Source organism: Dunckerocampus dactyliophorus, chromosome 2 (assembly GCF_027744805.1).
Source record: "Dunckerocampus dactyliophorus isolate RoL2022-P2 chromosome 2, RoL_Ddac_1.1, whole genome shotgun sequence".
Taxonomy (NCBI): Eukaryota; Metazoa; Chordata; class Actinopteri; order Syngnathiformes; family Syngnathidae; genus Dunckerocampus; species Dunckerocampus dactyliophorus.
In genome coordinates, this window is record NC_072820.1 from 42206896 (window position 1) to 42221200 (window position 14305).

The 14305-nt window shown below is 39.8% G+C and overlaps 1 protein-coding gene across 14 annotated transcripts in view; it reads left to right on the top strand.

Moving 5' to 3' along the window:
* cacna1g (calcium channel, voltage-dependent, T type, alpha 1G subunit) overlaps positions 1-14305 on the top strand; it is a 291002-nt gene that overhangs the window by 109105 nt on the left and 167592 nt on the right. For all 14 annotated transcript variants that reach the window (XM_054766574.1, XM_054766569.1, XM_054766571.1 and 11 more), the window contains exon 4: positions 14038-14171. In XM_054766574.1, the coding sequence (XP_054622549.1) occupies positions 14038-14171 (134 nt within the window). The remainder of the gene's footprint in view (positions 1-14037; positions 14172-14305) is intronic.

Genomic DNA, 14305 nt, shown 5'->3' on the forward strand with positions numbered 1-14305 from the left:
CATCATTTAGGTATTATATTCTGTAATGGCTCATTCAAATGGTTTATATTTGAACAGAGTCTAACTTCTAGTAAATTCTAATTTTGGTCCAATTCCAATAAGCTTTAATACAATCATGAAATAAATCAGTCATAAAAAAAAACATTCTTACTTGTATCCTTGTGGTTGTTTTGCGCAGTGGAAGTGGTGTTGCAATGGCGGGAGAGGAGAGAGAAGAGGAGAAAGTCTCAGTTATTAGACCACAATGCTGCTAAAGTATCACCGTCCATTTCATATGAGCAGAACTTTTCACATATTATCTTTAGGACGGTATGACAAACTATTTTAACAGTTTTGAAACGTGACTTTTTCATACCGTGGTATGCCTTGAACCCGGTAACCGGCCCATGCCTAGTTGTAACCATGTTGTAACACAGAACGTAACACCAAACGTCATAATATGAAGCATTGAGCATCGTGTCAATCATCATCAAAGCTAATAAAGTGTTTTTTATTGTTTTTGTATTTTATTGTCTACTCACAGTGATCATTGTATACTTGTATGACAGTTAAATTCATGTTTAAATGTTATCGCAAACACATTGGACAGTTAGTAAAGGTTTTATGGTAGAGACCGTTTGACTCCTGAACGGCGTATTTCTATTTCCATTACTTCCAATGGCGAAAAATGGTTTGACTGGATTTTGTTCAGCATTTCAGAACAGATTTGGTTCAACCTCCAGTTTTTGACAGAAATGTCTTGATTTTAAAGTCACTAATCTATGTCAAAAACACTCTGACTGAAACTTTTACACGGGTCTTAATACAGTAGACGCCCCTACAACGTAAATAATCCGTTCCGAGAACCTTTATGTAATAGGGTTTTTATGTTATACGAAGCGTAAAATACATGTAAATAGCCTAATCCGTTCCAAGATCTTCCCAAACTCACCCCTTTGGCCCTTCAAAATATTAAAACTCCACCAAATATGGTGGGAAAATATAAGAAAATGTTAGCATAAACATAGTACAGTAACATTCCAATATAAAATAAGGTAATACATAAGATTACTTTAAATGAATAAAACTGAAAAACTAAAACAATCGTACCGTTCATGAGATGTCTTGATCAGGAGCACAAGTGGAGGCAGGAAGGAGGAGGAGGACTAGCCTGAGTCGAAACGCGACTCAAAGAGTCTAAGAGTCAGCTGGTCTCCAGACAAACGCACACGCCCTACACGATAATGGTGTGTGCAAAATTTTAATTTGTAACTTAACTTAATTGTTTAAGTTAGTTTAAGGGCGACTACGAAGAGGAAGGAGTTTGAAGGGACAAGCCTGTCTCTCACACAAACTCACGTACGTGCTGTATAACTCAGCCAATGAGATGAGCGCGTAGGCGGTGCCCCCATAATCAGCCAATGAGATGAGAGCGGAGGCGGTGCCCCGAAAATCAGCCAATGAGAGCGTGATGCGTCAGAAGGCGTCACCAAGTGTTAGTCTGAACTTGCACCGACTTGAGGCATTAATAAAGTTGATTGGAAAAAAAAAGACTTGCACTGACTTGACGCTTTATGTTATATGGAATTTCTTCTGTAATACGATGCAAAAACTTTACATAAATTCTGTGGAATTTATGTAAAAGGAGGTTTATGTTATGTGAGGTACGACTGTATGCCATTAAAATGTGTGTTTTTTTTAAGAATGGGTCAACAAATACTGTAAATGTAAACACTTCCAAATATAGCTCTTGCTATCTTGTGCTGTGTCGTATCACTTATGATTGACTTTTTTCTGAATTTGGCATTTCAGCTTAGCAACAGCATCTAGTATTTGTATTCATGCACCATTCCCAGTTGCTTTAATGATATAGTATTTTAAGAAAACAATTTTGTCTAATTCTATTGTTTTTGCTGTATTTGTCTCAGTACAGTACTGTGCTGCTGATGTTATCAGGTGCCCAATTACTGTTTCATAATGTTCTTGTGTTCTCCTTCAGTTATGCTGACGTTGCTTAATTTGCCTCCTGATTGTGTTGCTTATTTCACTCGTTAGTAACATTTCCCAAACAAAGACCAGAACAAATGGGTACCTCTGGCCGCTGAAAGTAGAGGTAAATCACAGAAAAGAAGTTATTTCAGACAATATTTTGGTGGGATGTCAATGTTTGGGGTAAAATTTCCATATTAAAAGCATCGCTGCCACTCATCATGGTAACAGTAGCAACATGCTTGTTGTTACAGAATGGCCCAATCATTTCCCCTTACGCCTTCCCCAGACTTTCTCAGTATACGTCAGTACTTGTACATGGAAGGGGCAACACACGCCTCAGTATGGTACAAAATATATGTAAATAACATAGTGTTATGTTTGTACCTCTTGGACATAGTCAGTCTCTGTACAGACGTTATGATACAGCTCTTGTATTGAATCCCGTTACATTTTGTGGCTGTACTTAACGCTGCAGCCAATTTTTTTCTGTGCTTTCTTGTCATTGTAATTAAAATTTATGTTTAATGCATCATTTAGGCGACGGCAGTGGCAATCCCATATTAACTTGTCAATATACCTCACAGAAATAAATACAATAGTCCCTCTTTTATCATGGTTAATTGGTTCCAGACTCCACCGTGATGACTGAATTTCCGCTAAGTAGGATTCCTTCCTTAAAAATGGAATACTTTTGTAGTTAGAGCGTAGAAAACCCGTTTATCACCTTCTAGGGTTGGAAGATAGTTTTTATATACCGGTATAAATTCTTCCAATGATAAGAAAATGACTTACCGGTATTGTGAGCAAGATGGCGCCTCGGACGGCAGCCACGGCCACTCGCTCTCTTGTTGTGTGTTTTTTATACTTTTTTCAACTTTATATGCTTCCCCACTGGTCACATACAGCAGAGACCAACTTTTACATATTAACCAGCTATCTGGCAAACTGTTTTCTCCGGTTTTGACTGAGCTAGAGACGTTTGCAGATCGTTTGGTCAGTGCAGCAGCGGGAGACGGTGAGACTGCACCGCCGCTGAGGAAGACAAGGCGGGGTGCTTGTGAGGTTGAGGAAACGAGGTTTTCGCTCTGCTCTCCTATCCGTCCATCTTGCCAACGTTGGCTCCCTGGCTAACAAGACGGACAACTTGCTTTGGCCACTATCTACACCACGGGTCTTAAACTGGTGGCCCTCTAGGTCACATTTTGCGGCTTGCGACTAGACATGGAAGAGTTGTGTAAATGCTATAAAAAATATTTATTTTAGATATGCTTCTACTTTATAGAGTTGACCTACTTCAGATGTTGTGTTTTCTGAATGAGTTTAAATTAGCGTTACTGTTTTCAGACACCTAAACTAAAATCTTGTTTACACTTATGTTGTGCTAAAACATCCTCAACTCTTTTTTCACCATTGCTGCCTGTGTTCTGGTTGAAATAGGCTGCAAAAATTCCAACCATTTTCTATCACTTGTCTTCATGAGGGTCACGGGTAAGCTGGGGACTATCCTAGCTGAATACAGCGAAATACAAACTACCAAATGTATTTATTTATTTTTTTTTGTTTTACCCGACCACTGCATCGAGATGTTAAAGTTATTGTGAGCCATGCATCGCGTATCATGCCGTACTGTGGCTGAAATCCTCAGCCCTATTCCCAATACTTCATGCGCCCCAGCCCCACCCAGACCGTACCTCCAGCGGTCCCCAGGTAAATTGAGTTTGACACCCCTACTCTTTCAACTAAACTATTTTTAATTATTTTATGGGTTAAGGTTCGGAGCTTTTTGTACAAAACTCCACTGAATTTAATTATATCGTCATATTGTGATACATCCCCAAAATATTGTGATACATGCTAAGGTCCAGATCCCACCCTAATTCATATGTCGAATGTAAAAAATCGTGGAAATAGCGGCAGGCAGACGCGGTAGTTTGCTTACGCGAGATGTTGTTTCCAGCCACGCTTTGTGACTACGGAAATACCCTTAGAACAAACTGAACGTAAAAGCATACTTTACTTGCAAATGGGACGGAGAAGCATAAGAAAACAAGATCATACAATAAGACAGCACAAGTGTGGCACACTGTACCATTGCACTCTTAAGCTTAACTTAGAAATTGTTTTAAGTCATTATATAACAGCACATAATGGAGAGCCACTGCTATAAGGTATGCAGTGCTGTTTTACAGATGTGAATAAAAGGTTGATTATGCTGTAATTTTCAAGCTTATTTTGAACTGAACAGGAAGTCACCATGTACATGTTTTAATGATGTCTAACAGTAGTATTGTTGCGGCACACGGCTTAGCGATAATGAGGAAGCTGACAATATTACAACACATGTCGACATATACAGAAGTATTTTCATAGAAACAACCCCATTGGTAGTATGTTGACATTGACTTAAGCGGGCACTTTTTAATATTAACACGGTGGAGCGGACTTGATGAGTTGTTTAACATAAACGGGGTGGCGATGTAAGTTGAACCAACTTAAGCGGTTTCCACTGTGCAACTTTTTGGGAGAGGCAGTTATTCCCCAGTGACCACAACGTCTTTGACTAGAACTTTTTTGTTTGATGATGCCAATTGAAACGATGATTCATCTTTCTGTGCAAGCTGAAAAGAGCACGGGAACATTATTTTAGGAAGTAAATTCCTGCTTCCCCCAGGAGAGGTCGGTAGTAGGGTCAGCGAACGGTAGCTGGTTTTCTTTTTCCTGTCTCGCTGTAGGCCAGGTTTTTTTTGTGGTTTCTTGCTTTTGTGTGCACTTTCTTCCCTTCTCGTGCAAAGCTTGCCTGGAGTGACTTATTTTTGCCCTTGTAGCCGCAGCAGCATATGTTCATGTACGTAATCGTGCTGTAATATTTGAATTGTGTGGAAAGAGTGTTTTAGATCCACAGACGTTGCTGTGGCACTCCAATCTCGGTCGCCACACTGTGTTTAATAGCCTCTTTGACACACACACACACACCGAGTGTGCATTAAGTGCTCTCAGCATTAGCGACTCAGCACACTTTCGACTTAAAGGCTGCATTCAAGAGGTGACGAGAGGGCGCCTAATGCTGGCACTGGCTTGACACGTTGATAACACACAGTAGAGCCTGCTGCCTGGTGAACACGTGTGTTTACAGTTGCTCTCAGGCAATCCACATACACACACATTGGGTGTCACTGTTGAGGTGAGGGGATTCACACATGGGGGAAAGAATTAAGGGAAATATACACTGACATACTGTAAATGTGGTCTGGGAATTATAGTACGATGATATGAAAAGAAATTGCCCCATTAGTATGCACAACAAATGCACACAATTCATTCTTTTGGAAATGTAATCAAACTAACTGGGAAGTGCTGTGAGAGGAAAGGGTATGAGAATAAAAAAATAGAACAATGACAAAGTTTAAGGAGGAGGAATGACATTAGTTCCCAAATGAATCACACCAAGGCAAAAGAGAGCAGATGAAACGTGACACAATTCATAAAACATTCAACTTTTTTGTCACTGGCAGAAAAACGTCACTTTTGATGACAAGACAAAATAAATGAACAAAGACTACTTGTATAAAGTTACTGTCAGCGCTCATTTTTTGTTGTGTAAAGCGAATCATGTGTCACCCTTTCAACAATGTAAAAGGACAACAAAGCTCACATCAAATTGGCCCTGTTCATTTCTGCGTGAAATTCTACAAAAAATCTTATGAAAATAGTCTCAACACTCACACAGTTTTATTTTCCACCCACATTGATTGTGTCTGATTACATAGCCCAGTGTGATAATGCTGTTTTATGGTGCTCCATGACCACATCAACAAGCACTTTTACTACGTTTACTTCATTTTTGTAGTATAATTTAATCACATACAATATCAAGTAGACAAGCCCCTGCATGGCATGCACCACCAGCAAATTGTAGAAGTGGCTGACATTGGGAAAACATACCAGTGGCTGAAAAAGGCTGGACTGAAAGCCAGCACAGAGGCACTAATCATGGCAGCACAAGAACAGGCCCTAAACACAAGATCAATAGAGGCTGGGGTCTACCACATCAGACAGGACCTCAGGGGCAGGCTTTAGAAAGACGCCCCAGAGATAGTGCAGGACATTACAGCAGAGTGTAAGATGCTGGTAGGAAGGGGCATACATGGAGCGGCACAACCAGGTAGCAGGAATAGTGTACCAGACATCTGTACTAAATATGGACTGGAGGCCCCAGAATCAGACATCACCAAAGGTAGTTGAGAACTACCACCCCGAGATCCTGTGGGACTTCCAGATCCAGACTGACAAACTGGTGATGGCCACCCAGCCCGGCATTGTGGTGGTGGATAAACATGAGATGACAGCCGTGGTGATAGATGTAGCAATCCCGAATGATAGCAACAGCTGGAAGAGGAAACATGAAAATCGGGAGAAATACCAAAGGATGATGGAAGAACTAGATAAATTGTGGGGTGTGAAGACAACAGTGTTGCCAGCAGTTATCGGGGCACTGGGGGCAGTCACTCCCGAGCTGGGTGGATGGCTCCGGCAGATGCCAGGAACAACATCTGACATCTCCGTCCAGAAGAGCGCAATACTGGGAACAGCTAAGATCCTACGCAGAACCCTCAATCTACCAGGCCTCGGGTAGAGGACACAGAGGATACAGTATTTGAGGTACTGTATATATACGTATACAGTATATCAGTATACAGCTATAAAAAATAATTGTCTCCTCCCCGGGCGGTATCTCCTTCAAGGAGGAAACAATTATTTTTATAGCTGTATACTGATATACTGTATACGTATATATACAGTACCTCAAATACTGTATACGCTGATCCAGAGCATCCCAAACTCCACATTTTGGTGTGGCCTTTTATTGTGGCCAACATAACCTGTGCACACCTGTGCAATAATCATGCTGTAAGCATCTTGATATGCCACTATTGACTGTGAAATATTGTGAACAATATTTGAGAGAAACAGGCCTTTTCTGTAGATAGAAAAGGTTTTAGATCATTGACTTCAGCTCATTAAGAATGGGCGCAAAAACTGAAGTGTTGTGTTTATATTTTGGTTGAGGATACATATCCTGTATATATTTTTGTATGTTGTGGAAATGTCAGGTGCATATTCACTATTGTGAGATACCATAAAAAAAAAAAAACAACATCGAGGGAAAGGCTTCTTGAGACGTCATCTGTACTTCTGTTAAGAATGTGTCGGACGTTTCGCTCCTCATCCGAAGAGCTTCGTCAGCGAACTAATAAGTGCTGGTAGCCTAGGCCTTAAATACAGTAAGAGTGGGCGGAATTGGTGTGCCAACACCCTCCTCCTATTGGTTCCTTACACTAAGCCTGGGCGGAGTAGTGGTCTAATCCTCTCCTGCCATTAGCACCTCCGATCAAAGGTAAGTGTAGCTCCCTGTAGTTGGGTATAAACGACTCTGATACTGGCTCGTTAGTATCTATTGTTCTGGCTCGGCCCTGGCTCCACCTCATTTGCAAGACTAAGAGCTGTGGGTTTTGGTCTCAGTAACTTGCTGAACACAGGGTCCAAATTAAACCTCAAACCACCATTCCGATTCAATGATGGGTTCTGTTGTTTGACAAAAATAGCTTCCTTTACTCCTCTTTCAAACCGTCTGTTTTCTTTGGCCAAAATCTTTACCTCGCTGTCCTCAAAAGAGTGATTGGTAGCTTTAAGGTGTAGATGTACTGCTGATTGAGGCCAATAGAATTGTCCCTGCGATGTTGATAAAGCCTTTTTTGGAGCATTTGCTTAGTTTCCCCAATGTAGTGCTCTTTGCATTCCTCATCTTTACAGTGGATGGAATAGACCACATTGCTCTGTTTTTGGTTTGGAGCCTTGTCTTTAGGATGCACTAATTTTTGTCTAAGGGTATTTACTGGTTTGAAATAGGTGGGAATTTTGTGTTGCCATAAGATCCTCTGGAGTTTTTTGGAGACCCCAGCTACATAAGCGACTGCCACTCCTCTCCTTTTTGCTTCTGTGGGCTTTTGGGTTTCTTTCCGTACTCTCTTCTTTTGACATTTGTTAAAAGCCCACCGTGGGTACCCACAGGTTGAGAGCGCTCTCTGGACATGTTGTGTCTCCTTTTTTCTTCCCTCAGCACTAGTTGGTATTTGTTCCGCTCTATGTTGGAGGGTCCTAATAACCCCTAGTTTATGTTGTAGTGGATGGTTTTTGGGATTCAAAAAGCAGGTATTGGTCAGTGTGTGTGGCCTTTCTAAAGACCTCTGTAAGTAGCTGTCTGTCCTCTCCTATAATTACCTTGCAGTCTAAGAAGGCTAGTTGGTTCTCTTTAGCGTCCTCGCGAGTAAATTTGATATTGGTGTCCACCGCATTGATGTGATCTGTGAAAGACTGAATTTCCTGTTTTTTGATTATGACAAAGGTGTCATCCACGTATCTAAACCAGTGCCTTGGTTTTGTCCCTAAGAAGGATGTGAGAGCCTGTTTCTACATCTTTTCCATGTACAGATTTGCCACTATGGGTGAGACTGGTGAGCCCATAGCACAACCATGAATTTGTCTGTAAAATTTCCCTCTAAACTGAAAATATGTAGTGTTAAGGCAAATATCCAATAATTGGCAAATGTGGTCAGCACTAAGTTTTGTTCTCTCGAGTTGAGTCCTCGAGCAGTCTTTTCCTCACCACCGAGACTGCTGCTGAGGTGAGGACAGATGTGAAAAGTGAAGTCACATCATAAGACACCAAAGTTTCCTCTGGCTCCAATCTGAGGTCTTTGATACTCGCCACAAACCCTTTTGTGTTCTCTGTATGATGACCAGTGTTGCCTACCAATGGGGATAAGACTGTTTTTACGTATTTAGCTACATTGTACGTGGTAGAGTCAATGCTACAGACAATGGGTCTGAGGGGAAACCCTTCCTTGTGAATTTTTGGAAGGCCATAGATACATGGTGTAGCCTCCCCAGGGTATAACCTATGATACATCTGTCTGTCAATTAGTTCTTCCTTCTCTAACTTTTGGAGGCAGTCTATGATTTCTTTCTTATACCTACTGGATGGGTCCCTTTTAAGTTGCTCATATGTGTTGGCATCACTAATTAGACTTTTTATTTTTTCTTCATAGTTCAATGTGTTGAGAACCACTGTGCATCTGCCCTTATCAGCTGGTAAGATGGTCGTCTCAAGAAGCCTTTCCCTCGATGGACAACTCGTGTACGACTGAGAGCCTACACAGACACACGATGCTATGTTTAACAATATGTCTCTGTAGCAGTCATAGGAAGGCTCAAAATATGTTTACCATTGTATACAAACACACTCAACACTTCTGCCTCTGTCAGCTGTTTGTTCCTTGTCTTTGGTCTGTTTGACTCTCCTTTTAGTTCTAATGGATTGATCATATTTCACAAAAAATAGTTACAAATGTGTTTTGTGTAAAAAAAAAAAAAAATCATGGTTTCACAACATAAAATTCCAAAACTAAAGCAGATGGCTTTTGGATGGATTGTGTTGATCACTCTAGGAGAGACTCATTGAACCAATGCCAAGGTGCACTGAAACTGTCCTGGTAGTTCATGGCGACCACACACCTTCCCAGGACACTTTTCATTTTGACACTTCACTTAATAGTTTGTCCCATTGCCAAAGTTGAGGCTATGAAGCTTTCACTGTTGTTATTAACTGCAAGTGTCTGGTGAGATTTTACAGGGTTGATGTGGTACACAGGAAGATAGGATGGCGGGGGTTCCATTTTTGGCAGCACTAACAAAGGTTTGTTTGGAACAAACATAGAAGGATGGGCCTGTGATGCCCGCTCAGGCAAAATAAAACACTGCCAACATGTTTTTTGGTTTTTCATGACAGACATGGACGCAGTGAGCCGTGCAGCATTACAGAATACTGAAACAGCAGGATCTTGCAAGTTGTCCTAACATGTAAAAATGTTTTGTTAGACATAGTAACACACTTTGCTCTCGTCATAGTTTTGCATGTTCCATCTTTCAGAGTTTTAGAATGGATTTAGTCCTGTGCATTCATTTGTTGGCCTGTTTCACACTTCACCACCACACCTAATGACATCCAATTTTGCAAGACTTGTCTGCACTGGGAGATAGCTGAATGATATAGTCTAATTAGCTATGTAATTTTGTTAGAACATAATGCAAACCTCCCATTTCTCCTTTGGCAATATTCCAGAAATGTACATTGGAGTGAGGATATTGGATTTATCTCTTCTTCCTTGAAGGCAGGCACACTGAAAAAAAAAAACAAAAAATGTTGTTGGATTTACTTAATTTAATAGTGGCCATTGGTTGCACACAGATGATTTGCTTTGGTGGCAACTTAAACAATTAAGTTAAATTAATACAACTTGTTCATATTAAATACACCTGTGTATTTTAGGTTGATACAATGTGATTAAAATATGTTTTGCTTAAGGCCCTGTCACACCTTGACGATTTAGCCAGCTTATGCCAACGTATGAAAAATTTGGCCAATACGCTGGCGTACGTCGAATAAGTTATGGGTAAGTTTTGTATAAGTTAAGAGCACGCTGAAGCACGCCGGCATACGTCGTAGTACGTCCAAGTCGTCCAAAAATGTTGTGCATGCACCAAACTTTTCGACGTATGTCAACGTATGATTCATACGTCCCGCATATGCGAGCAATACGTTATGCGATCGTTGACGCCCATTCACACACGTTATTTGTAAGTTACGCACAAGTCGTAATACGTCAGCATACCTTGAGACAAAACTGTGTCTTCTTGGCGTCATCAAGTGGCAGCCTTTTTATAGGCTACGGCACGTGATCGTTGGCCATACGCTGCCGCGCGGTTTGCATAAGTTAGACTGGCGTTGGGCATAAGTCGTGAATGCCGGCAACACGCTATGCATTCGTTGGTATAAGTTGTCTATAAGTTATAGAAACGTTCTATATAAGTCCAGTATATAAGTTACTAATACGTCATGTATACGTCGAACTTGTTATGAATACGCTATGTACTGTATACGCCCAAAATTGAAAAAACAGTTCAACGTATGCCAAAATGATCACGTCAGGCATGCGCTGGCTAAATCGTCAAGGTGTGACAGGGCCTTTAAGTAATGTGAATTCTAGTAACATTTTGATCATTCACAATTGTATCACGTTATTCCAACACTATTCAATAACTTTAGTCTAATACTATTTTTTACTTCAATACTATACTTTTTTCCCCTCTACTGTATATCACATGTTTTTATGATATTTTGTTGTCTATTACATGATTTACAAAGACGAACCTTAAGACAGATTGTATTGTTCTTTTCAAAAGTGGTTGTCTGTAACCAAGAGTAACCTTTTAAAACAAAATCTCTAAAGTAACAGTAGGTAAACAAGTGAACTGGCATTTCTGCTGCACTGTAAACAATTCAATAGTGAATAAATGTCAGTTTTTCAATGTTTTCAGTCATGGCATAGAAAATAAGTATTTTCTGTTGAAAAAAAGGTTACAGGCAACCATCTTATGTGAACAATACAAACGTGAAGTGCAACGCCTCTGTCAAAATGAAAGTTAATAGTAATTTTAAACAGTTCAACTATAGATTTTCATTGCATGGTATAACTGCTGTTTTACCATGCACATGACAATAAAACTCTCTCTTGAATATAGATATTATTTGACATGAAAAACCTTAGTTACCATTGCCATTCCAGCAATCATTTATTTTAATGTGTAATACGCTTCTATAACTCTCTTAATCACTAAACAATATCACTTCAATCACTAACAATTTTTAGCCCAGAACACTTTCATCAAATTATTCAGGAATAAAAGCAATACAGTAGTGTAGTAAATTCCAACACTGACCTTATTGGGACATCTTATTTCAAAGTATTCCTGAAAGTGCTCAAAGTTCTTCACTTAAAGGGAAAGTTCGGATTTTTTTACATGAAGTTGTATGACATCCCCATCAGCATTGTAGTCCAACAATAGCGACTTACCTTCCGTGATGAAGAACGTAGTTCCGCTTAGTTGCTGGGGACATTTAAGTAAGGAGTTTGCATACATTTGCATCACAAAAATGCCTTCTCAAAAAAAATTTGACCTCACAAAACACTCGGCGTTATATCTGTCTCCCGCCGTATCCCTGCCTGTGTCACCTGTGTGTTCATGTGTATGTGACAAAGAAAGCTCGCATCTACTTCCGCGACGGAGCGCCGCGGCCATCCTGTTTACGTATGTGTTCCACGGCGGAAGAATATGCGAGCGTCTTCGTCAGATACACAAGAACGCATACGGCGGGAGACAGATATAACGCCGAGCGTTTTGTAAGGTCTGATATTTTTTGAGAAGGCATTTTTGTGACGCAAATGTATTCATCTTTTGAACGCATATTGTTTTGAGAAGTCAAACTCTTTACTTAAATGTCCTCAGCAACTAAGCGGAACTAAGTTCTTCATTAGCAAAATCCGACCAGTACTGGACTTAGGAGACCAAGTGGGGGTAAGTCGCTGTTATTGGACTATATAACTGATGGGGATGTCATACAACTTCATGTAAAAAAAAAATCTGAACTATCCCTTTAAAAATGGGTCACCACTATAATTAGAACTTTGATTCCAATGATGGGAAATATGCACTTCCCTGTGTGAACCCCTGCATTCTACTTGACAGCCAACTTACAAGGAACAAGAGGTTGGCTTTGTTCTAAACTTAACAGATTTGTATATATTTATACATTTTTCTGTTCATGTTTGGATGACTCATCTATCTGTGGGTGTCCTGTGGTTTGAAATGCTTCCAGAATGTTTCTCACATTTTTTATTTTATTTTTTTTACTTTGGTCTGCATTCTTTTCCCCTCTCATCTCTAATTCCTCATCTGGTTCCTCTCTCTTATGTATGTATTGATTTTATTCATTAAAAAATAATGTCTTTTTAATTGTTTTTCATTCTGTCTTCATCCCTGCTCGTGTTTTTTCCTATCTAATGTGATCATTATATGTGCCTGATGTTAAAAAGGACAGTTTTGGTTTTACTTGTCACTTTATAATGCATACATGAGTGATATTTGTAATGGGCTTGACTCCTGGTTCAAGAAGCAACATAGCAACAATGGAGAAGAGTCACAGTGACAACGAGGCTCTTGCCACAAAGTAATAAGTCTGCATCAGATTTGATGATGAAAGCACAGCAAGAACTTTATTGATTTTAAAAGGTATCCGGCACATTACGGCCGAGGCAGTTAAGGTCAGTAGTCAATCCAATCTTGTATGTACCAGTCAGAATTTTCATTATGGGTTGATTTCTCTGCGAGGACATGAACCTTGATTTTTTGGTTCAAAAGCTGGGTTCAGAATTCATATTTATATCAGCATTCTATCAGTAATTGTTTCAAGGGGACAGCACATTGTCATCTGTAACAGTTCTCTCATTGCCAGAGTGACTCCTTTTTTTTAATGATAAATGATTAGTTGTTTGCACACACTGTTAGCTGTCGGACGAAAAGAAAAAAAAAAAACACCTGTAGAACTTCTTTAACAGGCTTGTTTGCATAAAATCAAATGTACTTGCTATTTACATGTTGGCTGATGAGATTGTGAGTTTCTCCATTACACAATTTGACCCGCAGTTTTTAAAGATGCGTTGTGGTAACAATATTTAATAACTAGAATTGAGATATTCCCGTTATCAATGAGCGATATGTTGCTGGCTGACATGGTAAGATATTCATTTCAAAGCAGGACTCAAATCTAGTCTTTGTTTGTCACTCATTCATGATGGTAACCAATAACTATTTATTTACTTTATGGTTTTTGTGTTTCAAAGAAAAATGCATTCATTTTGTCTGGTTGAGATACTGTGTGTAAAACATAACATTTTAACATGTGATTTTACCTTATTATCCAGTAGTCACTGGGGTTTCATCCTCTTTCCTAATGGAGTGCATAAAAAAAATCATAAAATGTTTGGCGGGATGCATTATGGTTGTCTATGACCATGCATTTCAAGTTGTGTGTCAATCATTTTTGTGCCATCACTTTTTTCTTGATATAAAAGGCTAACTGTGCTGTTTTGTGTTTGTTTGTGTCTGCAGGATTTTGATGACTTTATCTTTGCATTCTTTGCCATTGAGATGGTGATCAAGATGGTGGCTCTGGGGATTTTTGGCAAGAAATGTTACCTCGGAGACACATGGAACCGCTTGGATTTCTTCATTGTGTTGGCTGGGTAAGTCACAAAACATTGCTCACATTGTCATAATTGAATCTAGCAGCCTGGATCAGGCAGCACAAAGTTATAATGATGAGAAGGGCTATTAGTGTTCATGTTGGCACTGCATTGAACCGTCTTTGCTTTCTGCC